This window comes from Miscanthus floridulus, chromosome 1, assembly GCF_019320115.1.
Source record: "Miscanthus floridulus cultivar M001 chromosome 1, ASM1932011v1, whole genome shotgun sequence".
Taxonomy (NCBI): Eukaryota; Viridiplantae; Streptophyta; class Magnoliopsida; order Poales; family Poaceae; genus Miscanthus; species Miscanthus floridulus.
The window spans coordinates 190,002,448-190,029,528 of record NC_089580.1 but is presented as its reverse complement, the minus strand read 5'-3'; the positions used below and the strand labels follow the sequence as shown (position 1 = coordinate 190,029,528).

General features: G+C 47.3%; 4 protein-coding genes across 11 annotated transcripts; 2 read left to right on the top strand and 2 right to left on the bottom strand.

Annotated features, from left to right (window-relative positions):
* Window positions 1-271: 271 nt before the first annotated feature.
* Window positions 272-1,384, bottom strand: LOC136551836 (germin-like protein 3-1). Its single transcript, XM_066543383.1, has 2 exons — window positions 1,252-1,384; window positions 272-1,141 (listed from the first exon to the last, which is right to left on the bottom strand). The coding sequence occupies exon 2, from the start codon at window positions 1,060-1,062 to the stop codon at window positions 349-351; it is 714 nt and encodes a 237-aa protein (XP_066399480.1). The 5' UTR covers window positions 1,063-1,141; window positions 1,252-1,384; the 3' UTR covers window positions 272-348.
* Window positions 1,108-12,953, bottom strand: LOC136551781 (uncharacterized). 5 transcript variants are annotated; one of them, XM_066543326.1, is made up of 17 exons: window positions 12,815-12,935; window positions 8,659-8,916; window positions 8,225-8,349; window positions 7,083-7,284; window positions 6,860-6,985; window positions 6,328-6,584; window positions 5,971-6,078; window positions 5,759-5,900; window positions 5,558-5,648; window positions 4,731-4,811; window positions 3,993-4,150; window positions 3,550-3,873; window positions 3,374-3,448; window positions 3,107-3,176; window positions 2,873-3,030; window positions 1,502-1,750; window positions 1,108-1,353 (listed from the first exon to the last, which is right to left on the bottom strand). In XM_066543326.1, exons 1-16 carry the CDS (start codon window positions 12,896-12,898, stop codon window positions 1,709-1,711), a joined length of 2,301 nt encoding a protein of 766 aa, XP_066399423.1. In that variant the 5' UTR covers window positions 12,899-12,935; the 3' UTR covers window positions 1,108-1,353; window positions 1,502-1,708. The 5 variants fall into 5 exon arrangements, with proteins under 5 accessions (XP_066399423.1, XP_066399441.1, XP_066399435.1 ...); XM_066543344.1 differs by lacking the exon at window positions 1,108-1,353 and adding an exon at window positions 10,025-10,157 and having other exon boundaries at window positions 1,613-1,750; window positions 12,815-12,909; XM_066543338.1 differs by lacking the exons at window positions 1,108-1,353; window positions 12,815-12,935 and adding an exon at window positions 10,025-10,749 and having other exon boundaries at window positions 1,613-1,750.
* Window positions 4,817-21,061, top strand: LOC136551817 (uncharacterized). Of its 3 annotated transcripts, none has more exons than XM_066543369.1 (5): window positions 4,817-5,319; window positions 13,688-14,676; window positions 20,204-20,299; window positions 20,404-20,471; window positions 20,584-21,061. In XM_066543369.1, the coding sequence occupies exons 2-5, from the start codon at window positions 13,759-13,761 to the stop codon at window positions 20,717-20,719; spliced, it is 1,218 nt and encodes a 405-aa protein (XP_066399466.1). In that variant the 5' UTR covers window positions 4,817-5,319; window positions 13,688-13,758; the 3' UTR covers window positions 20,720-21,061. The 3 variants fall into 3 exon arrangements, with proteins under 3 accessions (XP_066399466.1, XP_066399458.1, XP_066399473.1); XM_066543361.1 differs by lacking the exon at window positions 4,817-5,319 and adding an exon at window positions 13,408-13,545; XM_066543376.1 differs by lacking the exon at window positions 4,817-5,319 and adding an exon at window positions 13,408-13,545 and having other exon boundaries at window positions 20,546-21,061.
* Window positions 21,062-22,408: 1,347 nt separating this feature from the next.
* On the top strand, window positions 22,409-25,390 carry LOC136506502 (uncharacterized). Of its 2 annotated transcripts, XM_066501430.1 has the most exons (4): window positions 22,431-23,297; window positions 24,698-24,790; window positions 24,904-24,971; window positions 25,106-25,390. In XM_066501430.1, the coding sequence occupies exons 1-4, from the start codon at window positions 22,626-22,628 to the stop codon at window positions 25,254-25,256; spliced, it is 984 nt and encodes a 327-aa protein (XP_066357527.1). In that variant the 5' UTR covers window positions 22,431-22,625; the 3' UTR covers window positions 25,257-25,390. The 2 variants fall into 2 exon arrangements, with proteins under 2 accessions (XP_066357534.1, XP_066357527.1); XM_066501437.1 differs by lacking the exon at window positions 24,698-24,790 and having other exon boundaries at window positions 22,409-23,297; window positions 24,813-24,971.
* The last annotated feature ends 1,691 nt before the right edge of the window (window positions 25,391-27,081 follow it).

The window sequence follows — 27,081 nt, the reverse complement described above, 5'->3', positions numbered from 1 at the left end:
AATACCCTCCAGAAATCTTCACAAGTCAACGCATCATATATGCACTTTGTGTTCATCAGCATGACATGCACATGATGCGTGTGTCACACTTGGCACGTATTTGTACGTGTATCTCGCTCCCTAGCAATATATATACGGCCATGTTCTGCATTAGCATTACCTGCGCGTATTTCTTTCCACGGTCCACACACGTACCGGGCCAGGCCTTTTATGCAGCAGAGAGTTGTGGGCCCAAATCTTTGTTTCGGGCCTTTTCGGATTGCATTCCATATTTTTTTTCCATTATCATTTCTAGTAATTGCATGCTAAATCAAAGTTTATATATGAAGAAAAATACTGTATTGCTGTCTATGAGGATCCGGCGAGGTTTCTTTGGATCCTGTGCACGTCCTGGCCGTTGATCTTGAACGCTTTCTTGAGCACCTCCTCCGGCACCCGCGGCTCCGTCCGGAACGCCGAGAAGGGCACGAGGTGCGCGCCGGGGCTCTGGCTGTTGAGCCCCGACAGCACCACGGCGGGCGCCGCCACGTCTATGTTGTACAGGAAGTGCACCATCCCACGCGGGAACACGAACGCCTCCCCGGCGCGCAGCAGCTGCGTGTACAGCCGGTACGACGTGTCCGCGAACCCCACCAGGACGCTGCCGGCCAGCACCAGCGCCACCTCCGACGCGCGCGGGTGGGTGTGCGGCGGCGCCAGACCGCCCGGGGCCAGGTCGGTGCGCGCCATGGCGAGACCCTGCGCGTTCGCGCCGGGGAGAGACGACGCGGGGTTCGTCACCGTCACGTTGAAGCCGAACGGTGCCGTGGCGGCGGACGGGTGCTCCGGCGTCGCCCGCGACGACAGCGCCGAGGTGGCGAAGTGCTCCGCCCGAGCTGACGCCGGGTCGATGCAGGCCAGGCCGTTGAGGTGAAACTGGGACGGCGGAGAGGACGCCGTGTCGGCGACGCAGTAGTCCAGGAGGAGGTCGGGGTCGGACCTGCAGACGGCGGCGAAGAGGAAGAGGGGGAGGAGGATTCGGTGGCTGATACCGATGTGGCCACCATCAGCTGTAGCTCTCATGGCTACAATTCGATTTGTTTGCTCTGAATTCTCTCATGGCTGGTTCAGTGATCCGTGTGGTCGCGTATTAATAGTACTCCTACAGTAGCACCACAGATGAAGTGTAGTTGATGACACGCGAGAATACAAGCTCACGCTTTGAAGTTATTATTTATATGAGTGACAGAGGGGTAATGTCTAGTGGTCTACCTTGCCTTCAAGAACGAGCCTGTTGGTGTAGCACGCTCCGAGTGAAGCGCGATTTAACAAGCAGCATCACGTGTTCACATCCCCGCTATACCCTCGGCAAGCCTGGGCAAACCACGATTCATTGAGAATAAACTGGCAAAAAACGGGCAACAGACCCTTAGTCCTATCCCATATGGCAACTGACAAGCAGGTCAAACATATCATGTTGTGATAAATCTGATGTTACAGCAGCCTCCGGGGCGATGCTTACAAGGGCGATACATTTGTTTGCTCGTCAAGAAAGAGGCAGCCAAACACCGTGTTGAAAAAATCACGGCCTCTGATGGTATCCTGGCTTCCTACCAGAGCATCGGCATGTTCGGTTGGCTGGTTCGTATCGTTGCTGGTTCGTGAAGAAGTACTGCTGGCTGGTTTGTGTGAGAGAAAAATACTGTTCCGGCTGGAAATTTACGATCGTTTACGACAAGCCACAGCCAAACGAGTCTGGACAATATGTCACCTGCATCCCATTTCAGGACAGGTCTGGTTAGAATTAGAATACATGTTAGGTAGCTATACTGTAGGCAGCACCACAGCAAGCTTTTAGATATCCACACTCACTTATGTTCAGACACAGAAAAATAAGTAGCAAAAGCAAAACCGAAATGCAAACTGGAAGATTGCAGTTTTTGCTTTCTATATAAGCAGGGTTTTCCTCCGTAAAAAAAATAAAAAATGGAAGATTGCAGTTAATGATGGAGCAGAACGGCTCCTATGTTACAGCCTTATCGTGACTTGTATTTTCTATCTGGTCTGGACTCGTCTGTCCTTGGACACTCTTACACTCTCATGATTACAATAGTGTGGCTAACAAATCCAACTGGCAAAGTACGAGTTACTACAAGTAGTACTATCTTATTAATGTCAGCATGCTATGGCTGCAAGCTGCATCCACACATTTGTATGTAGTTTCATACTTTGTAGAGCACAAAATGAGAATACCTAAAAGCTTTTCTCTGCTCCAGCGGAGCAAACACTTGTTCGCTAGCCTGTTCGCTTGAACTTATCAGCCGGCTTATCAGCTAGAATAACTAGCCTGTTCGCTTGAACTTATCAGCCGGCTTATCAGCTAGAATCTATAGTATTTTCCTCTCACAACAAAACAGCTTCAGCCGGCTTTAATACCAGCCGAACAGGCCAGAGCAGGTTTATAACAATACTGGAGAGATAACAAGCTACAATTAGGATGTGTTTGGTTTGTGGAATAAATTGGTCCATCATCATCTCACTCTTTAGATTTTTGTTTGGTTTGTGGAATAGAATTAGTTGATCCATCACCACCCCATTCCTCACAAGCTAATAATTAGTACTAGTATGAGGAATAGGGTCATTCCACTAAATTTAGGGGCTGTTTGGTTCGCAGCGTGGCCTGGGGGCGCTCGCCCAGGCAGGTCCATCCAACCACCAGGCGCTCAAAATCGACGGCCTGGGGAGCTGCCTGGCCCAAGCACCTGCGCCAGGGTCAGAACCAAACAGCCCCTTAAGGAATGAACTCATGATGCATCACCTCAATCTAGAATGGGATGATTCCCCAAACCAAACACCCCATTACAAGACAGTACTGTAAGTCCTTGACACATACCTCTAGAATCTTTGGTTTGAATCTGTTATCAAGCATAACATCTACACCATACATGGCCCTGGAGAATGGGTTCTGCGTCTCAGGATGAACAGCTGCGGCTGACTCAAAGACACAGCGTATCGTAGACCGTATGCTTTCATGGATGTCCAGCCATTTAACTACAAGTTAAAAGTAAAAAATTAGTAATGTACAACTAAGAAGTCACATAAAAGAGAGAATGCAGGATGTTACAACCTTGGTGCTCCTTCTCAAACTCCTTGACGAACTCTGGTGTATTCATATGTTTCATCCTTCCAATATAATTCTGGATCAGCAGAAACAGTCAGGTAACTAGTTAAATGTAATATGACAACCGATCACAATATAAGCATACGCTAGGAGATATGGGCAGACTTAGCAGAATCGCGCAAAGCATACAAGAGAATGCGGCATTAATAAATCTTCAACAGCAACTAATAATTAGATGTTATCCCATAGAAGTGAGAATGAGTTGGATCTCACCATCACAGTGAAATGGGTCTCATACTCAAAAAAGCTAGTCTTCTCCAAAGTGTACTGATTGTTTGCTAACCTAACCTAGAATAGAAAAAACAAACACGAGAGTTGTCAAACAAAGAATGATAATGGCCAAAGGGATTTATCAAGTATCATCAGAATTTCAGAATTTCAGGTCATACCCAGAAAACATCAGATAGAAATATTTCCAAAGGGCGGATACTACGGACCAAAACAATGTACCGAAGATCAAACTTCCTTCCTTGGAAAAGTGCAGGGCGCTCAATATATTTTTGGCATATCTTGGGGCCTGTCTCCATAAGTCTGATGATAGCAGACAAATCACCAGTAACTGTGGTATCGATTGTTCTCGCCATGTTCCAAGGCTTCATGATCCATAAATTGTCCATGCCATCTCGTTTCCTCACAAAATAATCACCAGTGAGTGGAGACAAATGGGTCTCTAGGTTATATGTAGGTTGAAGCCATTCAGGTGAGCCCCAAGCCTGCATGAGTATGATCTTAGTTTCAAATGCCACCAATGTTGATGTTGTCAAACTCAACGCATTCTAGATTCAGTACGCCACACAAGGTCCCCTAACCACACAAAAAAAGAGAAACTAACCTTGTGGATGGTCTCCGCAAGGTGGTGCTTCATGACAAGGCAAGCCTCAAAAGGAAATTGATTTGTGTATTGTTGGTCTGTGAGCCCTACAGCTTTCTTTACTTCTGAATCCACTTGCATGCTTACCCAGATAATGTCAGCCTCCTTTGGATCAGTTGCTGCAGGTATACAGAACAGGTGTGAAAGAGTTCCCTTTGATGCATACATTTGCAGAAATAATGGAAGATACCCAACTAAATTCCACTAGTTGTCAAGGTTATAGGAATGTATTAAAGGAAACAAACTGATAAGATGGCATCACAACAGTTTCATACTAAAGTGAATACTACAAAAACTATATATCACATAATTTTGATTTGGTTCGCTGGCAAGCATTACAAGATAGGTTGACAATACTGTAAGTCACAAATTACATGGTGCATGAATAGATCACAGAGTATTATCACAAGGGTGCACAAGAAAAATAACAGAATACTTTAATGAGTCGTTGGATAAAATAATAATACCAAACATGCAAAGAATTTTGAAGGTTCAGATGATCCAGATAAATGAATATTCTTTGTTGAAGACAAGCTAACCATTGCTTTTCAAGTAACAAGTACTGATGGTAAGGAGAAAAGGCGCAAAAAGAAGAGGAAAAGGACTGCAAGCATTGGTTGAAAACTTGTGTGAACGATAACTAGAATCCTTCAAGCGAAAGGGAAGACAAATCATAAGACAGGATTGAATGTTGCTTACTGAGAACAAACTCTGGCCGTCTTAAAAACTCCTCTACATGAGGTATGTCAGTATATACTCGAAGTGCACGACCATCACTTGCCATGTTTTCTGATCGTCCGATTAATCGCGATTAATCGTCCTGATCGGTATTTAGCACTCGATTAGGCCCTCCGATCAGATCAGAGCGATCAGAAACCTGATCGTCCGATTAATCGTCCTGATCGTCCGATTAATCGTCCGATTAGCTTTCTGGGTCGATCAGAACTAAATAGACAGATGGGCTGCTTCAGTTACTGGGCTCTATTTATTTGGGCCAGGCCCATTAGGGTTTCTCTTATAACCTCACCCCCACTCTCTCTCTCCTCAGTCCTCACTCCCACTCCCACTCTAGCCGTCAACAGCAGCTGCTGAGCTCTCTTCCTGCTGCCTGCGTGCATCTCCCTCCCTCCTCCCTTCCTTCCAGTTCCAATCCAAGCAGCCCGTCCGTGGATCTTCCCTGCTGCTTGCTGCTTCCTCCTCCCTCCTGCTGCAGACTGCAGAGTAGCCCTCTTCCCCAACTACAAGCTGCAGGTCCAAGGGAGAACGAAGATGAGCCCCTCCTCTGATGGTGAGTCATTAAATATAGTCTTGATGCTCATTGTCTACTATATAAATATATAGCATATGGTATATATTCCATACATATATGATATATAGTCCTGCTATATGCTGGACGATTATATGGACGATCAGACCGATCAGAGGTCGATTAATCGTCCTGATCGTCCGATTAATCGTCCTGATCGTCCTGATCGGTCCCAGAACGATTAGAAAGTTCAGCCCGATCAGAAAACATTGATCACTTGGACGTATACTTTTGGTAGAGGGTGTCTCTTCTATTTTTGTCGAAGAACAAATGCTATTTGATTGAAGTTGTTCCTGGTACTTCCTGAATTCCTATAAAGTAGAAGAAAGATATATATGGAGTTGTGATAAGGTTATTCGCGCAGCCTCCAGTACCAAAAGAAGCATCTTTGTGTACAAAATAGGCGCAGAAGCAAAATTGCCTGAATAAAGTAGTTCTCAGGTGTGCGGAACCAAGCTGTAAGCCTAGCCGAACACTGTTTGTCCTCGCCAATACCAAACAAGAAATCACAGGTACACTCTTCTCCAGTATGAACATCATGAGTGGGCCACAGAATTGTGTAACTGAAAATATTGGATATTAGCAAACTATAGTGTTAATAAGTTATAGGAAATGTATATCAAGGGTCAATGCCTTATAGCAGTGTCTAGTTTCCCTTCTGGCATGAACAAGAATGGAGCTATTCTGAAGTTTGCATTATCACTGTGGTGCATGGCTGAGCCCAACTCGTCCATGACATACCTACATAAATAACCAAGCATCATGAAAACAGTATGGACTGACAAAATATCCTCTGCTCGGAGTCCAGGCATTCTGTTTACAACGAGGCAAAGGTAAATCGAGATAATCGGATAATCTAACTCTAGGTAACGGGTCATAATGGTGTGCAATGATCTTTTGACCAAACTTTTGCGGAGATCCACCTAGTTACTAGCGAGTCAGTAATGCTTTCAAAAAAGTTATAAGAAAAGAATGGAAACCAAGGCATACCAAACAGGTGTTTCATCAATATTTTCCTCATCAGCAAGCCGGTATGTCATAAGATACAACCACATTGCACCAATAACTCTTTCAGCAAGGGGTTCTTCAGGCGACCATTCTGGAAGCCGTAGTTCAAGTACAGAGTCAACTATATGCTTCCCACTCTCTATTATACTTGAGGAATCCACACCATTTAGCAAAGATAAATTAGGGAGAGACTCAAGAATGGAGATTGCGCTGTTTCCCAGAGGACCAGGAATGTCAACCTGTGAAATGAGTTTGCTAGGTAAAATTTGATTACAGTGATCCTTGTCAAGAATCTAGACAAAAAAACGAGAAAAAACACAATAGGCCACTGAATAAGTGCATGTAACACAATACGCCACTTGTCGTGAAGCTGACATGTTATCTTGGGCATGTCAGTGAGACATCAAAGCTGTATTGTAGGCATATGAACCTATTCAGTGGAATATAGGGGATTTCTTGAAAAAGGACACATGAAGATATGTCAAAAGAAGATATGTAAGCTGTATCATAGTACCTCCAACTCTTGTAACTGAGTGAATCCACCAAATAGCTTTAAGAGATCATCGCCAGAAATTTGATCCAGAGGATTACCACGGATGTTCAATTTTGACAGAGATGGCAAATTACTAGGAGAGAATACCTAGGGGTTTAAACACCAAAGAGAGGGAAATTGTCAGTACAAGTGTTGAGAAGTGCATCATGTCATTCGTAGAAGATCAGTTGGGGTCATTAGATACCTCGGGGAGCTTGTGAATGCATCTATCAGAAAGGTCAATAATCTCAATACTCCCTAACAGTGTGCTTTCCACAGAAGAACAGGGATTATCTGCTCCAACAATGTCTGCACAAAAAACTAATGCCCACTCTCCAGCTTTACTCGTAAAATGTGAATTGTATATTTCCAATCCAGAGAGACCATCTAGAACAGCTTTGTCAATACTAGCAAGACCAACAGGACAACAAGAATGTCAGATCATGATAACATAGGCTATTAAAAGACTCTACTGCCTGAAAATACACATGACAATAAAATTCTATAAGCCTGATTCCTTGCTCCTTAAGCCTGTTCGGCAGGGATCCAGTTCAAGAAATCTTGGATCTCAAGCTAGAGGTGCATCAAGAGCATATGGATGAATCACTTTGTTTGCAGATTGTACTAAATACAAATATTTAAACCACTTTAATTCAATCTACAAACTACAGATCCAACCTAGATCTTGGAGCTGAAGCTGTGCCAAACGGACCTTAATCAGGGAATTGCTGTTCCCTTTCATGGCATTGCTGTTACCAGACATGTATTGTAACCAAATGTAGCAGTAGACTCTGTTATTTAGACAAATTAAGTTTCCATGACCTAAACTTCATGCATGCATAACCACTCTTCTGTTGTAGCTAGGATTGTTGATACCATAAAGGCTCAAAATGCATGGATGGCAATGAGCTGGCAAGTGTTCTACTACTTTTCTGTCCCAAATCCGCTTTTGGCACCTCAAATTCATCCATATATTAAATCAATTATTTGAACAGCCACAAAACACAACATTTCGGGCCTAGAATTTGTATGAATGAATGCTATGATTAATGCACCTTGAAGTATTTCATGAAGATAAATTACTTCCCAGCTTCCATCAATGTAATGTTAGGTTTTTCAACTTGAGTTCTCTTTGGCCCTCCAATTGCCATTGAAGTATGCACGGAAGACAAGTTGCTTACCAATTTCCATCAATGTGATATACTGATATTGATAGTTTTATCTCAAATTGAGTTATATTTGGCCCTTGAATTGCCATGGAAGTATGCACTGAAGATTTTTTTTTTTGTGTGTGTGTGAACAGCACTGAAGAATTTGTTAAACAGCCTAAGAAAAAAAAAGTCTCACCTTTTGCCAAGAATAGGATTCTCGTTCAACCAAAGTGCCTTTAGCTTTGCACACTTCCTGATTTCTTGCATAACTTTCTCTGGATCCTGCAGCTTGTTTCCCCGTAGGTTCAGAGCTACCAGATTCTAGTCAGATACAACAGGGAATAGTTAAGATAAATTGAAGACCAAGGACAAAGTGTCAAAAACAGTTGTTCTGAGTTCTGACAACTAGCATAAAACGTTAAAAAAATACTTTATTGAAGTCACCACTAGTAACATTAAGTATTAGACAAAACGCTAAAATTCACAGGTGAAATCTTTTATTTTCATGGGGAACGTGAGAACAAGCACATAACCATTTTTCCTGACTGTATATTACAAATGAGCAAAATGGAGAACCTGTACATTGGAAAGAATCAGACTGTTCTTTTTTCTAGAAAAAGAGAACCAGACAGGAAATTTTGCAGATAGATCCAAGGCTACTAGCATGTCATCATCAATTCCAAGTTCTTCAAGTTCCAGCCATGCTACAGAATCACTTCCCCTCTCCTGAACTCTAGCCCTTTCTTTGTCGACTACTTGCAATACATGCTCCAAGCTCCCACTCTCGTCACCATCCTGCTCATCTGCCTCTTCGGTTTCAATCCTGCGGTCCAAATCCACACACATCAATGCTGCCATCCTTTCAGCCAATCCTGGTACTCCCCGCAACTGCAGAATTACCAAAACGCATGCATAAGATCACCCGTAATAACATGACAAAATCCTGTAAGTGGACACTGACAATTCTTCCTTGCTGACCGCTGACCATGCATAGATAATAACAGAGGAGTTGAAGAAGGCACTGATTGTTGTATGGTTAAACAAGTAGTGTGATGACAATTATGTCCGTCTTAGCTAGAACAGCTTAAGGTATCTGAAATTCTACCCGCCACCTAATGGATTGTACTAGTTACAATATAGAATGACCAATTATCCACACTTCAGCACATAGAATTCCTAATCATTCTATTGGGTTCATAAACCCAGGGTCCCCAATGGGTCCGCTTCCCAGCAAAAGCTCGGCCCAGCAGACGGCATTACAACAAACGCGCGACTCCTGGGCCAGCCCAGATACCTAACGACAGGCCGGAAGAGCGATCCAGTCTCCGACCGGAAGGTCTGGCCAAGGAGGGGACAACACTCGCTTCCGACTCCGACCCGCTTTTCCGACCAGGAATACACCGAACATCTGCTTACAGCTCTTCTCCGACCGGCGCGGTCGGAGCCGACTGGGAACAACTGACCGGGGACACCCGCTCGGTGAGGACCCAAGAATCGCTCGGGGGCGCGGCGGCGGCGATCGCGACCCCAATTCCCCGAGCGCCGTCTCGACAATGGCACCCAGCTCTGCGGCCTTCTACTTCTACAACAACACTGTGTCCGACATGCTCGCCGAGGTGCCGGCCGGGGAGAACGCGTCGGCCATGCTGAGCGGCGGCTGGAGCAGTGGGTTTTGGCGGTGGCGTCGTCGGACATGGTGGGGAGCATCCTCGGGACCTCAGCTACTGGCTCTTGGTGTAAAGGGTGAAGTCGTTGGTGTCGTCGCCGGCTTCAAGGTCGTGGGCTTGCCCCTGGAGGTCGGAGGCTACCATCGCCATGTTCATCGGCGAGAGCGTCGCATTACGTCCTATGCGTCACCAAGCTGTCTCTGCTACCCAAACAAGAAGCTTACCACTGAAAAAATATACCATTGTATTCTTGTGCACAGCCAATTACAGGTGAAATGATATTACAGGTGAAAAACTGTACAACCTTTCCAAACAGAGCCTGACTATACCTCATAAAACTTGTCACTTTGTCGATCACGGCCATGCTATCCATTTATTACCAACCGGCCGGTCCCCGGTTGCTTTCTCCCATCATCTTTCAGACTTTCTTCACCCGCATCCTCCAATCCACCAAATTCCAAACTGTCCATGTAATTGAATGGGGGTATTAATTCATCATTTTTGAAAAATCAGGTATTGATTCGTTTGCCCGGCAAAATGGTGAAGCATGCTGACTTCGCTAGTAGGATCTCTTTGGCATGACTCGGGGTCCGGATCCAAATTTTGGCAAAGAAGCCAAAGAGCTATTTTTGTAGAAGCTGGAGCTACAATTTATGTCTCCTTTCTTTGACTCCACCTTTAACTCCTCCAACGAAGAACATGGGAGAGGATGTCAAACGATGTATTAGGGATTTAGGGTTATGACTAGAAAACAGGCGCAGCTTTGCTGCGCCCTTGCTAGAGTAAATCAGCCTGTGGATGTCTCTAGCTATCCAAAATGGCCAGCCCTCTCTTTGTTGACCCTGTATCGGTAGGGGAAAAACATGGAGTAATTTGGCGTGGCGTAATTTCTGGAGTGACGTACCGATCTTTTGTTCTTGTAGTGATTATTACATGAACTCCAAATGGTAGAGCTCCAATCAAATGTGAAGGCAAATGATAGGTTATGAATGATGTTGTATATTTTGAGTTATTCTACAAATAACTGCATTTTTTTTTAACTTGTCACTGCAGTGTACGCAATGGGACTTACAGACTAAGGTAGAGCAGCTGTTAATTACCAATGTTAAGTGAGGTAACTTGTCACCATAAATTTGAGGAATACATTAGAACAAAAGAAATAGCATATACCTAAGGTTGGTAGCTTACATGAATCTCTGTAAAGTAACATACCAAATTCTCAGTTGAAGTATATATTTTTTAATAGAAACTATCTTAAGAATAAAATGATGGTGCAATGATCCTTGTGTTTACTCGCTGGAGCAATCAGTCTGTGATGGTTAAAATTTCAAGCCCTCCTTTGATGTGCCTTGGCACGTGAGCTCGAAAGTGTGACATATAGGAGCAACAGGTAACTAAATATGTGCCTGCTGATGTATTGCAAGAATAAGCTAAAATATGCAACAAATATGCAATGTAGTTCGTGTAGTTAGCATACTTTTAGCAATTGCAAGATCGACTAATAACAAGTTGACAGAAGTCATAAACGATCGAATTTAATTTGAGCTTGCATCGGCACTATTTGATCTGTGAACCATACTTCAGAAACAACCTTAGTGAAATGTAGTAGAGGCTCACTTAAATCTCTTATACAACTGAATTTGTTTGTTTTTAACTCAGATCATATAATTAGAACACCAAACTGATTCTGTTCTGTAGGTAATTTGTAAGAACAGATCAAGTTGAATGGCATTGAGCTTTCTTCTGGATTTGTCCCCCAAACTATTAGGAAAATTATTTTAGGATTGCATATACAAACTGCAAGATGCAAACATTTAGTTCAGTTTGTGATGGACAAACATAAGTGTTGTAGCTTGCAAAACATGGATTATACTGAATCTAATATTATCAAGTAGCGAGGAGAGCTTTTTATACTAAAAAATTTAAAAGTTGTACCGAGCCATGCGACATGATAACCAGGGCTCTAGGAGACTAAGACACAGAGCAAGGATACTTCAAAGATACACTCTCACATGGCTCTGTTGTCACTTTCTTTACCTGTCTCTTAAATGAGGCTTGTGGAAACAGGATAAGATTGTTATTCATTAGCAAGAGATCGTTTTTAAATAATGAAAAGCGCGCAATCAAGATTACATGATCCAGTGAACGATTATGGGTGAAAGTTATGAACGATCTTGTTGTGACAATGGACTTTGAGAATCCCATGAAGAGCTCTAAGCAGCGTATCATGCAGTTCTGGAATGAGGTAAAGCAAGCCAGCATATTCCTACCCACCTTGTTCGTATTCCTTTGGCAAGCAACACCGCAATCAGACTGTGCCATGTTTTTCTTCATGTATGTTCACAGACTTATTTTATCAGCTTAAATGTTTAATTGCTATCTTCATGTGCTATCTTTTCATAAATTTCAGCACAAATAAGCTTGGGATTTACTATAGAATTTCTAGGACGTGTATAATTCATTTTTTGAAGGAAGTTTCATTGAGGAAAATACTTCTGGTGACAACAGTTTTAGGTTCTGCCCTTGGAATGACACAGGTCCTCTTCTGTGCTTGTGTACTGTGTCTGTGTGGGACTAATGATTCTTCTAAAACATGACATAGATTGCCCTGTTCGCTTGACTGATAAGCCATGGCTGAAAGTACTGTTGGCTGATTTGTTGTGAGAGAAAAATAATGTTCGTTGGCTGAAAAAGTACGGCTTATAAGCCAAGCGAACAGGGTGTCACAGTTTTGTTTTGGGTATCACAGTTCATCTGAAGATTGCCAACCAAATGTGAATCAACAACAGATAATACATCCAGTTATGTATTCCAGAAGACAAAAGGACACACTGAAATGCTTCTGTTCAATATGGAAGAGTATAAATCACATGATGAACATGGACAGTATTACTGAATCAACTAATCCTGCTCTGTTGCTCGACCGGTATGTTCAGTCTATACACTTCGCATGTGCTAATCACCATTCACTACAGCTACAATTAGCGTGGATACATCAGTATGCACTTCCTGCTTATGATGGATCCCTGGATTGTACAGCGTGTTACTCGTAGGCTAAAACTGATTTCCATCTACCACAGGCATTTGAGCGAACAGGTGGAGTGCATGCTATTGCATACCTTGGAGCACGGGAGCAGCACCACGAAGGCAGCCCGCCGCCGGCACGGCCTAGCGAGCGCCGGCAACAGCAGGGGCGGGGCCATCTGTATCACCCGGTTCGGGTCCACGAAGCACTACCCGGCGTCGTCTGCAGCGCCGTCGGCCGCGTCCTCCTCTCCCGTAGTCCCGTTGCAGTGGCGCCGGCGCGCGCACGGTGTGCACCGCCGTCCGCGGCCACGCCACCCTGTCTCGGTCGCACCACCCCGCCTCGGTAGCGCTCGCGCCGATGCGGCGATGCTCCTCGTCCGCGGCCACACTGCGCCGCTGCCCCGCCTCGGCGGCTCACGCTGATGCGCCTCCATTCGCGGCCCGCCCTCCACCTCGGCCGCGCTAGCACCACGCCGCCGCCGCCGCCGCCGTGCGTGATCACGCCGCCCCGCGACCCCGCAGCTGGCCTTCTGCCATTGCGCCTTCGCCAACCGCGGCCACGTCGTGTCGCCATCCCGCAGCTAGCTTGCTGCAACAGCGCCGCCGTCGTCGAGGAGTAGGAGAGGAGGGGCTTGCGAGGTCGGGGGTCGAGGATCTCGGCTCGGGTTCGCGATGATTCGCAAGTTCCCGGGTTGACGGGCGACAGGCCCGACGAACCCGCATCGGACGGTCTTCCTTGCGCGGGCGGCTGATCCAACGGGTGGCAGGTTAACGGGCTACGTGGTCCTATCCACCGCCCGAGAATCCCAGCCGCTTTCGTAAGGTAGAGATGAGCCCAATTTCAATTGCAGTTTCACAGGAGTTTCATAAACATTAAATACACTGATATATCATAATATAAAGAGAAAAAAGATGATAATTTCTTATGGGATAAAATTTGTTTGAAATATTTCAATTGGAAACAGGGACATTAATTTGCCCGGCAAAACGGCGTGGCATGCTGACAGGGTAGGCCGGCAGGGGAGGGCTAGGGCGCATGGCAGTCTATTTATATAAACATGCTGCACCACTGCTGCCTGCTCCAAGCCCATCGTCCCCGTCCACCGATCTGGGAAGGCATCGTTTTCTTGTACTTTCCCTTCCGTCAGTGCCCTCGACCTCGATGCGCATCTCCGTCCCGTCCATGCGCGCGACGGCGGGCAGTGCCAGTGCCAGTGTCACCGCGCTGGCGGCAGCCATGAACATGAAACAGCAGCCGCACGGCGCGTCCACGCTCTTCGTGCTGCTCTCCCTCGCGCTGCTCCTCCTCCGCCTGCTCCTCCGCCTCCGCCTGGCCGCCTTCCGCGACGCCGCGCTGTCGCTCCACCTCCTGGCGCGCCTCCGCCTCCGCCCCGTCCTCCTCCGCCTCCATGACGGCGGCGGCGGCGCCAGCGCCACCACGCTGCGCGTCTGGTGCCCCGCCACCCCGTCCTCCAAGCCGCCGCTGCTCCTCCTCCACGGCTTCGGCGGGGACGCCAAGTGGACGTGGGCGCGCAACCTTCCGCGCCTGTCTCGCCACTTCCACGTGTACGCGCCGGACCTCCTCTTCTTCGGCGCGCAGTCCCGGTCCGCGTCGCCGCTCCGCTCCGTGGCGTTCCAGGCCCGCTGCGCCGCCGAGGCCATGCGCCTCCTCGGCGTGACCCGCTACGACGTCGCCGGGATCAGCTACGGCGGCTTCGTCGCCTACCGGATGGCCGCCGCCGAGGCCAGCGACGCCGTGGGCAGGCTTGTCATCATGACCACCGGCGTCGCGGCGACGCCCGGGGAGATGCGGGCCATGGCGGCGCGGGAGGACCGCGCCGTCGAGGAGGCGCTGCTGCCGGACACCGCCGAGGGGCTGCGCTTCCTCGTGCGACGCTCCATGCATCGCCCCCCGCCGTGGATGCCGGACTTCGTGCTTGACGACTTCATCCAGGTTACCGCTCCATCTCGTTCGGTGTTTTTTTCCCCGTTATTATTTCTATATAAGTTTTTTTTTCTCGATCTCTTTCTATACGGCTAATTATTTTAGACTGCGTGACTTGTTTTTTTTTTTGAGGGAAGACTGCGTGACTTGTTTAGCGTACGCTAAAGCTCAGTAGTGATAGTTGCATAAAAAAAGCTCAGTAGTGATAGTGAAGCATCAAGCATGTTTACACGAAACTTATAATATAATAATTGTATATTCATGCATTTGGATTTCGTAATCTCTTGCACTCTCTTGCACGAAACATGTCTCATCCCATGAAAATATGACTATGAGAGCTCAATTTTATAAGAAAGCTTTTTTTAAAAATAACACAAAATGCTACAAAAATTCATAGTGATCAAATTATTTTTACAGAAAAACATGTTTAAGAAACCATTTTCTACTCAGTCCTCCTTAATTTTAATGTCACATCATTATTTTACTTAGAGAGTAATGCACTAATCATAATAAATATATAAATTATTCTAGTTTATGTATTGTGACTGCACTAAGGCCAGTCTCAAGATTTTATCCCACCGTTTTTAAGACGTAATAGCACTGGTAGGTGAGAATAAAACAGACTCCTCTCGATGCACATTTATATTTTACAATTTCATAGACTAGTTACAGCATTTAATTCTTGTAATATGCTGGGATCGGCTGTGTCATGTTAACTGTCGAAGTGTTCGGCTAGTATGAATTCAACATTGCTCGTGCTGAAATTATTATTTATACTAAAATATTATAAGAGAAAAACACACATATTCCTCAGCCAGCCGAACACTCCGTGTGTATGCACTGCTCGCTTCAGCAACAAGCGGCTGCAGGCCTGCAGTAAAACAGCCGAGTGCCAGTGCACTGTAGCGGTGCAGTTGTAGCTACAGACTAGTACAGCCAGAGTCTCCGATCAGACATTACACGGCTGTAGCCATTTTCTTGACTCAGGGCTTATTTGGTAGGGCTCCTCTCCGGCTTCTTTAGAGGAGTCCTGCTAAATATTTTTTTGGAGGAGCTGTTTTTCAATAAAAAACAGAGGAACTAGAGCCGTTTTAGAGGAGCCATAATTTATAGAGCCTCTCGGGAGTAGCCGTGCCAAACCAGCCCTCAATTTCATCGTTCTCTCCTTCCTCTGCCAACGACAGCAACCAATGCGCCAACCAAATTCTCTGAACCTGCTCTACCTCTCTTCAATTCCGTAAATCCACAGACGCGCCTTGAGCTTCTCATCCTTTTCCCCAAGATTGGGTTGAGCAATTTGAACAGGAAGCCATCTTCCCAAGCGAGCAGACCGTGCAGTGGACCGACGCTAACGCGGCCGCTAGCACAGGCAAGGAGGATCCCGGCGCTGCGCGGAGGAGCTAGCAGCCATGGCCCCAAGCTGCGGGCGGCCGTGACGCCCGGCCCTTGCTCCCCCAAGCCGCGGCGCCCGGCCCTGCTTCCCCGGCCTCGTCGATGACCGCGGAAGCGGCGGCGGCTCCGAGAGCTCGCTGTGCAAAGGTCGCCTGGCGGTTCGTCAACATCTCCGGGATGGCAGAGCCGCACGGCACGGCCGCACTGGATCGGATGAAACGAGAAAAACCGTCTCAACGCAGGTATCGTGCGGTTTCCAAGCCGTGGGAAACAGCGCCCATTCGTTTGGTCATGGTGGCCATGAAACTCCGTACATGCAAAGCGGTTTTTTTCCCTAATATGTCATGTCATTTAACGCACGTGGTGATTTTTTTCCCAACAAATCAGGATAAGCATCGGTATAAATTAAATTTCAGCGAAACGAACCTGACCTTTGATTTTAACCAACTTTATAAAAAGAAGATAATATTAACCTCTTATTATAAAAATATATATTTCATAATCATTTAGTAATAATAATACTAAGTACTACATCTGTCCCTAAAAGAATATAACTATGGATTGAGTGCCACTTTGAGTGCTTCACATTTGACCAACGCCTTGTTTGTGTTGGGCTTGTTTGGCTGATAAGCCATGTCTGAAAGTATTGTTGGTTGATTTGGTGTGAGAAAAAAATATTGTTCGTTGACTGAAAAAGTACGGCTTATAAGCCAAACAAGCCTAAACGAACAGGACGTAAGTTTCTAGTAAATACTATTTACATTTATGACTCTAAATTAATTTATTATGAAAATACAATCCATAATTAATCTAATGATATTTATTTTATATCATAAATATTTATGTTTTTTTATATATATAAATTGGTCAAAGATGATATAATAAAATATGATATTGTTTTAGAATTATATTCTTTTGGGGATGGAGTAGGTATTATAGATGTTATTATCTTTATAACTTTTATTCATTAATTTGGAAATTGAATGGTTTATTAGAAAGGCTAAACTTGCTATCGTTGGAATCCTAACTTTTTGATGATGAATGAACGAGGGAGTACAAGAAAAAACACGAACGCCTAGGCAACCACTCCTATTCCAGAGTGTGCGGAGAAAGACACGCAGGTCCAGTAGATCTGGTGCGGCGTGTCACGGATGCCGCCAATCTCGTCGATTCCTTTGGTCGCTGGCTCCTTACGTGGTCCACGTGTCCCCACCCTCTAGTAAAAAGAAATCGGCAAAGATTCCCTGATTCAAAAACACTTTTGCCCCGTTCGATTGTCTGGAAAAAAGAAGCAAAAACACTGTAGCGGCTGGTTTTGTGAGAGAGAAATACTGTAGCGGCTGAAAGATGCACTGTAGCATTGTGAGGAGAACAAGCCGGACCAACCGGCTGGTCTGAAATTTTCATACCAGCCGAACGCCGCCTTTGATGACTCGACTGCCACGTTCCTGGTGGAGCCTTCCGCCGATCGAGCATGTACAGTAGTTTTTAGGTCCCATTTGTTTTCGTGAAAATACGAGGATAGAGACTAAATTTTAATCCGTTTAGTCCTTTTAACGAGATAGATGGACTAAAACAGTAACTACATACTAAAAGGTAGAAGTCTTTAGGTGAGGCTTATCGGTACTTTTGGGGCCAAATTGACACCCCATGTCCTTCTCTGGTCCCGACCTCTCCCGGTCTCCACCCTGAGGGTGAGGGTATTTTAGTCTTTGTTCAGTAGCTTTAATGACTTTTAGTTCCCTCTAATCCATTCAAACAAACACCATTAAGGACAACTGTTTAGTGCCTGTTTAGATGGACTAGGACTAACGACTAGTGCTATTAGCTCTAGGCCATGTTTGGATCCATAGAACTAACAACTAGTTGACTAATTTTTAGTCCATAATTATCAAATAGACAGACTAATTCTTAGTCCATTAGTCATGGACTAGTTGTTAGAGCATCTCCAAGAGTTTCCTAAACATCCTTTTAATCCTTATTTTTTAGAAAGATAAAAAAAAATCTCTCTCCAACAACTCTTAATATTTTAGGACTCGAGAAATTCCTTCCCATTCCGCCTACCTTTTACGCGGACGAAGCCACGCGCGGCGACGCCGTTCCCACGCGCCGTCCTCTTCCGGCGCTGTATTTTGCCGCGAGGAACACCTCGGCCTCGCCGCCTCCTCGCCGTTCCTGCTATCCGGCTTCGCGCATTACGGGCCGCTGCACCACGGCGCGACGAGCCAGGTACAGCTCCTGGAAGGCAGCGTCTACGGCGGCGGCGGCGGGCTCCCGGACATGTCCAACAAGCAACAGCAGCAGCCCGTGCCGGCGCCGGCGCCGCCGTGCAAGAAGGGGGGGGGGGGGAGCGTCTGAGCTCGTCGCAGGACACGGGGCTGACCCCAGACGTGAACCCCGAGATCTCCTCCTCCTCCGGCGCCCAACGGTTCGACCACGGCCACCTCTGCTGGGGCTACTGATCGAGCCGCACATCATCACGTCATTACTAGCGATTAGTATAGCACTGCTGTAAAATAAGCACATCTACTACATCTGTGTGAGGTAGATCGATCGATCATCGATCGCGGCATGCATCGAGCTACGTACCTCCATCGCTCGCCACCAGGAACTCGCCGCTCCATCGCTCGCCACCAAGAAGAGGATAGACGCAAAAAAAGTTGAGTGGAACCCAGATTTGATCATTGAGCATTGAAATATTAGAAATTATTGGAGATGGTATTCTTTTTTTTCTCCTAATATATTTTTAGGAGTTGGCAAACATGGAGTTTAGGAGAAACATTTAGGGAACACTTGGAGATGCTCTTAGTTCACTAGTTCACCCATAAGAGCTAATAGAACTAGTTATCAGTACTAGTTCATTCAAACAGCCCTAAGTGGACTAGTGAACTAATAACTAGTCCATGATTAGTGGATTGACAATTAGTCCACATATTTAAATGTTTGATTAGTGGATTGACAATTAGTCCACATATTTAAATGTTTGAGGACTAGTTCTATAGTCTAAACAGGACCTTAGTTCCTGTTGTAGTCTCTGGTCGTAGAACCATAGAAACAAACAAAAGAATTCGGCAGTCGGGCATGCGGCAGCGTAATGCGAGCGGACAGACAGGCACACGGCAGCGTACGCGACGCTGTAAGTTGCGTGCACATCGAGCAGCGGACACGGACAGCTGGACAGGACGGAATAGATAGGGGCTGGGATTGTCTTCGTCTCCTTTCCTCGGAGGGCGAGGTCATGATGGGTCTGTGAATCCGTTGATAGATGCACAGTTCGTTCCAAGCGACGGACGGACGGGGCCGAAGAGGCAAAGAGGTGTAAACAGTGTTTTTCATGCGGGAACAGTAAAATCCGGCTGGTTTTCACAGCAGCCGAACGCAGCCAATCGGCCTGTTCGCTGGTCGGTTTCTGGACTGGTTTGGGCTGGCTGGTGCTGGTTTATTGTGAGAGAAAAATACTGTTGGCTGGCTGGTTTGGGCTGGCTGAAACCAACAGACGAACAGGCCGAATATCAGGTCCGCGTCACGTCCGTAGTCCGTACACGCGCGCGCGTGGGCGACATGGCGAGCGATAGCTTGTGGCTCGCATCCATCCACCTGCTCTCTGTACTTCGTTCGTTGCGGTTGCCCTTCTGCTCCTGGCCGTTCTGGGGCTGTGCTTGTCTCTTCTTTCCGGCGGTGCGGTGTGGTTTCCGTCCCGTCTCGGTTTCGCGCCGGGTACGATGAACCGACGCCCCGGCGCCTGCCGGCTGGCGTTCGCCCGCGTCCAAGGATTTCCGAGCACGTAATCGCAGCAAGGATTAGGATGCGGCACGCAATGGCCCAGTGCGCATGTGGAACGTGCTACCCGTGGGCCGTGGATAGACCCGAAAATCTTCCTGATGGGATCAAACGTTTGCCTGTCCCTGGCCATTTCAAGTAGCTATGGCTGTGCCGTGAAACAAGTCCGGTGTCCATCTCCGTCAGCGGACCTGTCCGTCTGTCTGCCAGGGGCAAATTGGTTTGTTGTCGTCAAAACTAGCTTGTCAGTTTTGTGGCGTTCTGTCCCTGCCAGATCGTTCGTTATATTATTTCTACTGTACTACAGTAGGAGTACAATACAACAAACACATTTCCCCACGCTTTTTTTTCCCCTCTGCTGCAGCTCATGTACGTGGATCAGAAAAGGGAGAGGGCAGAGTTGCTGCACGAATTGCTCAAGAACGGAAGTGGCTTCGACCCCCTCCCGGTTCTTACCCAGGTAGTACTAGTAACTACGACATCGCAGTAGTTACCGCATGAGCTCGCACAAAACACTCAATCTGAAATAAAAATACTGACAATCTTCAGCTTCCGCTCCTCCAGGAAACACTGATCATCTGGGGAGACAAAGACCAGGTGTTCCCCGTCGATCTTGGCCACAGGCTGCACAGGTAAGTGAAACGCACAACACTGCACTTCCCAAAACTCTCTCTTGAATCCGATCCACTACGCCACTTTGCTTCAGATTGTTCAGAGCACTGCCATGCGCTGGCGTGAATGCAGGCTCCTGGGAGAGAGATCCAGGCTAGAGATCGTCAGGGACGCAGGGCACGCGCTGCAGCTGGAGGGCGCCGACCACGTCAACCGCTTCATCAAGTCGTTCCTCCTGGACGAACGAATTGGGCCGGAAGTAAGATGAGGCCTTTTCCTGTCGAGGCCCAGAAGCAAACAAAGGCCTGCTCGCAGGTGGTTGCATTGCACGCTGCAACGATGCGACGCGCCGACGCCAACTGTAGTTAAAGCAGCGGAGCGGCAATGATCTGCATGCAGACGCCCCGCAGACACAATCATGCAGCGTTGGGGCTACAGATTACAAAAGTACAGAGAAGCGTCGCTCCGAACTTGTTTGTTTGTACAATAATGTTTTGTAGGAGTACAATAATGTCTGAAAAAATGAACTTTTTGGAGCTGAAATTCAGAGAGCTGTCTCTGTCTGGTGCCGTGACCCGTGATGCGCACAGTCTGTCTCTGTTCTTTCTTCTGGCTCAGCCCCAAGACCTGTATGGCTACTTTTCGACGAGGCTATATTCACATTCCAGAATTGTTCATGTGATGCTGTGCTGATGGACCACTAGTCGCTGACAGCCCACCTGTGCAGCGTATAGAACCCTAATGCTCAATCCAATTGTGGCTGCCGTATCCGTATCTTCTTGTCCTCCCTTTTACATAACATCTCCTTTTGGTGAACACGCCTCTCTTTCAGCAAAGCAAAGAAAAGAAGTTTAAACCAAGGGGAGTACATAAATCTTCCCGTGGCCGCCACTCTCATCTGTAAGACCGTAAGTCTGTAATGCTGTGTTCGACGTATCTGTAATGCTGAAATTCAGAGAGCTGTCTCTGATGCGCACAGTCTGTCCCTGTTCTTTCTTCTCGCCAATACGTATTGCAGTATTACTAAACTGACTGCCCTTTTCACAAGGTTCTATTCACATTGCAGACTCCAGAGTTATTCTTGTGATGCTGTGCTGATGGACCACTAGTCGCTGACAGCCCACTCGTGCAGCATATAGAAGCCTAATGCTTAATCAAATTCTTCTTGTCCTTCCTTTACATAACATCATCCTTTTGGTGAACAAGCATCTCTTTCAGCAAAGAAAAGAAAAGAAGTTTAAACAAAGGGGAGTGCAGAAAGCCTGTTCGGCTGGTATTAAAGCCGACTGAAGCAGTTTCGTTGTGAGATAAAAATACTGTTGATTCTAGCCGATAAACCGGCGGCTGATAAGTTGTAGTGAACATGCCAGCTTCGCCGCCACTCACATCAGTAGTACTGTGTTCGACGTATCTGCGATGGCCACGCGTAAGACATCGCCAGTGTTTTGCTGCATGGACCCCACATCGGACGGTCCTCCTTAACTCTGTCAACATCATCACCGCCCCTTCCTCAATGGTTCCCTTGAAGAAAAAGGGAACTACAAGAGTCATTTTGTTATTAATCGCAAAAAAAAGAGTGATTTTGTTATTTTATGAATAAGAATTATGCTCAGGGAGACAAATCTCAATTATAAATTAAATGAAATCAAACATAAAAAACATAGTAAAATAAATTGATATTTCACCATGATCTATCTTAGCAGGGTTTTGAATTTTGAACTTCCAAAACTGAAGTGAACCTGGGATACTTGCCTTTATTCCCTTTATATCAAAAAGCATAAGAAAACTTGGTAAACTTTTGGGCTCTTCTATGTAATAATAAGTGAGTAAAAAGACAGAGACAGTAGTAAAAAGACGCGAATGAACCTAGTACAAGAACAGCCGAACAAGTACATTCACGGGCATCCACGACGGCACTGCTCTCTTCCTAGTAACTGTTCCACTGTTTACGATTTCATTTTCAATCTCGGCAAAAGTTTGGTCCACTCAACCACCTTTCCCTTGCAAATCTGCAATGCCATTGCCTGGGAACCCTCCCTCCACCACCAACCTGCTCTCTTTAAGCTAAACCATCGCCTCCCGTTCTCTTGCCATGTACACTTGCAAACTCTGGCTGCCAGCTGAAGGTAGCGCCGACCAGTGGTAGCTCAGTGCCGCCAGCCAGAGCCAGAGCCATGGGGGCCAGCCTGAGCCTCGTGCCGGTGCTCGACTACTTCGCCCGCCGCGAGTGCCTCGGCGCCGGCCTCCGCCAGAACGCCGTCACGCTCCCGTACCCCGACGGCGGCGCCGGGGCGACTTGCACCGTCCAGTACTGGGCTCCGCAGGGGGAGCCGCAGCTCCCGCCGCTCCTGCTGGTCCACGGCTTCGGTCCCCGGGCCGCCTGGCAGTGGCGCTGCCAGGTGGGCCCGCTCTCGCGCCACTTCCACGTCATCGTCCCGGACCTCCTGGGCTTCGGCGGCAGCTCGTACCCGTTCGAGACGGCGCCGCCGCCGACGGAGGCGACGCAGGCCGCCGTCCTGGCGGCGCTGCTGGACGCGCTGCCCGGGATGGAGGGCCGGCGCGTGGCCGTGGCGGGCACGAGCTACGGCGGGTTCGTGGCGTACTGGCTGGCGCGCGCCGCGGGGGCCGCGAGGGTGGGCCCCGTGGTGATCGCGAGCTCCGACCTGCTCAAGACGGCCGCCGACGACAGGGCGTTCCTGAAGCGCGCCGGCGAAGGGTGGGGCGGCGTGGACGAGATCCTCCTCCCCGCCGAGCCCGCCGCGCTGCGGAAGCTCCTGGAGCTGGCCTCCTACCGCCCGCCGCCGCGGCTGATGACGCCGGACTTCCTGCTCCGTGACTTCATCCAGGTGCGGGTGCTCGCCGAAATCTTCCTCCTCGACCGTTTCTTTGGTACCGGGAGTCAACGTCACTCTGAGTTTTCGATCCTATATATAGTCTAGAATTGCTCGTCTTTTCAGTAGCATTACAAAATCAAAAGTCAAAGTAACATGGACAGGCCGGCGAGATACCTAACCCGCCATTAATCCAGTGCCCACGTTTAGAAGTTCCGGACAAATCGGGTGCGACGCAACACCGCATTCTGCAGTAGTAAACAAACAAACAACTCGTTTGGAAACTCTGCAACCGCAGCAGCTTCCTTTCGGTAGATTGAGATTGACGGGAAACCCAGCAACATTGCTACTAGTAGCTAGTAGCATAACATGTAAATCTTGCATTTTACTTCCTCAGTTCTGAAGTAAGTGTACCTCGCGCTTCTCTTCGGGAGTCAATTTTTAAAAAATTTAATTAACAAGCATACATATACATAGAAAATAGTACCAATATATATATCTCTAAATAAGTTTTTTATAAAATGTATTTTTTAATAATTAATACTGGTTATGTATTATAAATATTTACTCCCTCCGTATCGTAATTAGATGACGTTTAGGACATGAGTACGATTACCAATGGGTGATTAATTAGGGGTTAGTTTTCCTGTTTTGGCCTTATTAAATACTCCTGAGGGTGCTACCTATACAGCAATCCATCGTAGCTCGGTTAGCCAAGGCTCCACGGCCCGATGCATGAGCTCCACGGACCCCTGGCAGCCTTTTTCGTTGTCGCCACAATTTTTGCATGCTCGTGTTTGGCCGTTCGCGCGTGCTGCGCGTTTTCGTTGTTTCGCGAGTTTGGCAGCGTTGCGTGGCACTGGCGCGCGTGCGGTGCCGTGTGGATTCATTTGGCTGGGCGAGGCGCGCGCGTTTAGCAGCGTTTTTGCGCGCGTTTAATGACAAGGAGTCCGCGATTAATGACGAGCCATGCGAACGGGCGGCGCGCGTGCCTGGCTAAGGGTAATCACGTCCAAAGTTGTCCTCGGTACCGTGAACGTCATCTTTTGCTGCAAACGGCCTGGCCTCCAGAACGTCATCTAATTACGATACGGAGGGAGTATGTATTTGGTTTTTTTTGAAAGACTTCGGGAGAAACCAGACGAGTAATTATTTTTTGTACTATCTCTCTCTCTCTCTCTCTGAAAGAATGTAATTCTAGTACGGCGTAACTCATCGGTACGTACATTTCGACGGTGTAACTCATCGGTCGTCAATAATGCCCAACCACTTCCACGTACTACTTCGTCCCTTCCTCAAACGGTTGGAGTCTGTCTGTTCTCTTCTGTGAGTGGGCATTGATGTCGCGTGTCCACTGGTCCAACCAGTTCAGCAGCAGCAAAGTACCGAACTTTTTTTTACATGTCATCTGTCAGAAACTTTTCACGGAGAACAGGGAGCGGCTTGTTCATATCCTGAAGGGGATTACGGTCGGCACTGATAAATTCCAAGTGACACCAATATCTCAGGTACTGTTACATTAAAATGCAGGTTGTCTCGCGCTGTCAGATGACGCTCTGGCGAGCTTGTGTCTGTGAGCCTGTGACTAAACTTCAGCCATGGTCGTGCGTGCGTTGTGTAGGAAGTGCTGATTGTATGGGGAGACCACGACCAGCTGTTCCCGGTGGAGAAGGCGTTTGCAGTTCAGAGGTAGGGGGTTTCTACACACGCACACTTTGGCACTCTGCAAAGCCCATTTTTTCCCCCAAACTGATGGCTGGCCGTCAGCCCGTGCTAAGTACAGTGACACTGACTGGCTTGTAACATTATTGCTGTGTCTTCAGGGCTCTGAACGGGAGCGCTAGACTGGAGGTCATAAAGAAGACAGGCCACGCTCCTCAGCTGGAGGATCCTGCTCGCTTCAACAAGGTCATGCTGGACTTCTTGCCGGCTTCTCACAAGCCTGATCCATCGGCTAATCCTAGCTCGCAGTAAGGTGCATTGGTGATTGGTTAATGGTAGCCGACTCGATTGTTTGTATTTGTAATAAGATCGCTGGACAATTCAGTTTCAGTCCACTCATGGTACAGATTTGAATGTGTTCCTATATAGCAACTCCCTTTGCCCTATATACGAAGCTGCTAATAAGCGCGTAGTCGATTCTCAGGCCCTGTTTGTTTCCGCGACACCGTATCGTGCGTTCGCGTTTGAGCCAACGCGGCTTGGAGGCTGCGTTTTGCGAATCGCGGGTCGTAGTTAAGTTTCGCGCGTTCCATGCCGCGTGCGATTCCCGGTCGCACGTTGGTTACGGGGCGTTCGGCGGGATTATCTCGCTTTCCTTGTTCACTCGCAACGCGAACGCGGGAATACGCGGAAACCAACAAGCCAGAAGGAACCAGAAGAAGCTGCGAGAGTTCAGCATGCAGCCACGGCTGACTGACGTAGCACATGCACGAGGACAAATATTTCTTGCTTTGACGTCAGTGCACTTGTTCCCACCCACCGCTTTTCCTCCGCTTCGCCTCCACTGCACCGGTTAACGAAGCCGCGACGCGATCGTCTATTGGTCTCTGAGGGACCTGAATAGCCTGTTTCATATGGAACGATCGAACCAATGGCTGTCACAAGTCACAAGTCACAACTGCACACTGTAAAGATGCTAGCTGTCAAATTACGGCAGTATATTGTAATTGCAGACTGCCGTATTAATACCTTTTTTTTGCATGGCACGTGTCGCAGGTGTTTAGGAGAGAATGTTACGTTGGAAATCGTCGAGAAAACAGGCCATGTGCCCAGTGGCGGATCTAGAAAATATATTTAGGGAGGGCTGGGAACTCATCTTCAACTCGAAACTCATCCAACTTCCATCGGGAGCACTCCAACACCTTCTTCCCTGTTGTTAATGGCTGAAAAATTCATGGGAGGCTCCAATCAGATGGAGGACCCGGATCGGTTCGACAAGGTCGTCTTGGATTTCTTATTGGCATCACAAAAGCCTTCTTCGACTCGCCATGCTCGGTAGCTGTTCAAACGGTCGAGTCGGTTGAGTTTGGGCTCTGGGCATCAGCATGGAGAATGTTGAGAATCTGACTCCGGGAGTCGCAGTCGCAGAAATTCCATGGAGACGCTTCGAGAACTAAAAGTTGTTGTTCAGTCTTGTAAATTAAACCTGTTACTCTCTGAAAGTTAAGGGTAAAATGTTCGAAGTGTAAGGCCTCGTTTTGGCGAGGCTTCTGACGGCTCCTTGCCCTCTGGCATGACATCTTTCAGAAAGTAGATGAACCTAACGGCTTCGCACGTGGGGACGCATATACGCTCGTCGCTAGGGAGCCATTGCTCGCTGGTTTATTTTTGTCCACCACGCTCTCCATTTAGATGAGGAAGTAAATTTGAGCGTGATTACGTAGGTAAAAACAAATAAGATGTAAAAAAATGTCTCGGTTACTGAACTTAAGTCACTGGTAGGTGGGTTAACCGTAAGCCAGTGACTAAAGCCACTCTAACTTAAGTAGAAAAAACTATATAACTCAGGTGCCTGTTTCTGAACTTAACATGCGTTCGGTTTGGGATATAGTGGGATGTCATGGTTTCATCTCAGGTTTGAGAGATGGAACCGTGACCTGTCCATATTATGCACTTCTGCGTTTGGTTGACATGATAGAATTGTTCACATTCTATGTTTGGTTGAGGGATGCTAGAAAGTGAGATGAAGCACCTGACAAGTGGTTTTCATTCGCCAATTTTTTTTTCATTCTTTCTTCTTCCTCTAACATGTCTTTCTCCTCCATTTTCCCAACAACAACCCTGTAGTCCACGCCAG